This window comes from Gavialis gangeticus, unplaced genomic scaffold (genome assembly GCF_001723915.1).
Source record: "Gavialis gangeticus isolate Ggan-Ray unplaced genomic scaffold, GavGan_comp1, whole genome shotgun sequence".
In the NCBI taxonomy this organism is placed as follows: Eukaryota; Metazoa; Chordata; order Crocodylia; family Gavialidae; genus Gavialis; species Gavialis gangeticus.
The window spans coordinates 30,113,663-30,115,964 of record NW_017729001.1 but is presented as its reverse complement, the minus strand read 5'-3'; the positions used below and the strand labels follow the sequence as shown (position 1 = coordinate 30,115,964).

Below are 2,302 nucleotides of genomic sequence, written 5' to 3'. Positions count from 1 at the left end.
TGCACCCGTGCAGAATTTGGCCCTCAGAGCACTAAGGGGAGGAGGAAAACCGAAGCTCAAATGGAAGTGAACGTCTCTGCCCTGTCACTCCTCCCAGCGCAGGCAGCCGTGCCATGCTGGGATGCCTGAGTGTTGCCCACAAGTATTTCAAGCCCGTTTCCTCCAGCAATTCACATTGCCGAGGTGCTGCTGTCTTCCCCCAGGACCTCCCTGCCAAGATTGGAGAGGAGAAGTGGGTCAGCTCTCTCCTATCTGAGCTTCCCTGCTTTCTTCTTGCATGAATTCCCAGCCATTGGGGAATCCTGATTGAAATATAGTCTCCCTACAGCCTTAGGCTTAAATACAGGGCAGAGGAAGCTGAGCCGTGGGTTATCCAGAACGTGCCTGATGAAAGGCAGCACACCTTTCTGCATCAGGCAGAACAGAATAGCCCTGGGGAGGCGAGAGGTCCCTTGGCTTCCCCTAATGCACAGAAACTGTCCAGGCTTTTTGTTCCCTTTGGATGTTTTCTCCGTTGACTTCCAGCTGCCGACGGTGCTGTGATGCTGGGGTGCATGCGTGCTCGGCCGTGGGTCGCAGCCCGGCATTTATTGCTGCGGGGAGGCTACGTGTGTGGAGGGTGCCCACGCTGGCATTTCGCGGGTGGCTTTGTGATTGGTTTGAGGGGCTGGTTTTATTCAGGGACGCCAGTCGTGTGCAAATTATGATGACGAGGTGGCTTCTGTCACCCTGAGCTTTCCAGGCCTCTGTCAAATGCTGCTTTCCTCCCACGCAGTGAGCCAGTCGATGGGTCCGCTTCAGGCCGAGCCCGGCTACTCGGCAGTTGCTCCCAGGGATGAGAGAGGAGGTGGAGGCGGTTACCTGGGGGCCGTGGCGAGGGAGGAGAGGACCGCGCGCCAGCCGGCAGCGTATCCACAAGCGGCTGCCATGCCCATGCCGTCCGCCCCTGCCCGTCAGCAACAGCCACCTCAGGATGAAGAAGAGGATGAAGCCAACAGCTACGATTCGGATGAAGCGAGTATGTAGCCTCACGCATGCAACCCCGGCTGTCTTATGTTGGGCAAGCTTTGGGGCTGATCCCTAATTGTCGTTCTCCTTGCTCTCCTGCTGCCTCCCCCAGAGCCCCTTAATTCAGGGGGGCAGCAGGAATGGCTCGACGAGGGGCACGGTGGGAGCCTGGTGGTCTGTGGCTGGCCGTGGACGTCCCTCACGGGGAATGGTTTTAGGCCTTTCAGCTGCTGTACGCTTGCGACCGTTTCCTATTTGCCGAGAAGCCCAGAAATGCTGTCCTTTGGACGGCTCCTGTCGGGTTCCAGCCGTCCACGAAGTGCTTTTAATGTCTGGTGAATAAAGTATCGGTGGGTGGGAATTGCATGACTCCATTGGCCGCCCCCCCCCACCGCCTTAAAATAACAAACTGTCCACCAAAACTCCAGCCTTTTCTGCCCTGAATAATTCATCGGTGAGGAAAGAGCCCAAAGGCTTAACTTGATGCAACTTGATTTGAACCCTTGGAGCAAAGGTGGGCAGTGGGAATGGGACCTGTACGGCAGGGTCAGGATGGAGGCACAGAAGTGGTGCCGACCTCGGCATTTGCAAGGATGGGGAGCAGGGCTGCGGCTGGAGCCGGGAAACTTCCCGAGTGCCGAGCTCCCATTGATTTCAGTCTGGCTTAAATCAAGTTTGAAAACCAGATTGCTGGAGACCATCCTTAGCTGTCTTAGTCCCTTGTGCGCATCCTTGCTTTTGAGTTTAAATTGGAAGCTTGTTTGAGGCATCTGCTTTAACATTTGGTCTTGTTCATCTAACCCCTCCTGCGTGCTGTAGCATGATGCCTGGATGTGTTTTTTTAACATGATGCAACATGGCACAGAGGCCTCCGGGAGGGTCAGGCTGCCTAAAAGAGTGGAGCTGCCTGTTGGGAGAGGGGTCGTAGCCGGCATTATCCAAAGAAGTTGTGGCAGGGACATGCTGGGGAGGTTTGTACACATTTAGCCAAGCACATGGGTGGGGATCTTTTTGACAAGGGTAAAACAGGATTGATATAGGCTGGGATTTTGGAGAGTCAGGATCAGTCCCTTTGCTCTGCCTGAATAAGAGAAATCCAGGATGGCCAAGATTGCCTCAAGGCAGGGGCTCGAGCTTGGGTCTCCCCAGTCATAGACCATCACTTCTTTGCCTTCTTCCAACCCATAGGCTTTAGGCTGAGCCCAGAACAGGCATTTCGACGGGGTTATGACTTGAAAAAGCTCTGGACGGAGGTGTCACTTTTATTCCAGCACAGGTTGCAACTTTGAACCCT

General features: G+C 55.0%; 1 protein-coding gene across 2 annotated transcripts in view; it reads left to right on the top strand.

Annotated features, from left to right (window-relative positions):
- Positions 1 to 2,302, top strand: part of RPH3A (rabphilin 3A) — a 105,652-nt gene that overhangs the window by 79,410 nt on the left and 23,940 nt on the right. For both annotated transcript variants that reach the window (XM_019507214.1, XM_019507213.1), the window contains one exon: positions 776 to 1,018. In XM_019507214.1, coding sequence (XP_019362759.1) covers positions 776 to 1,018 — 243 coding nt within the window. The remainder of the gene's footprint in view (positions 1 to 775; positions 1,019 to 2,302) is intronic.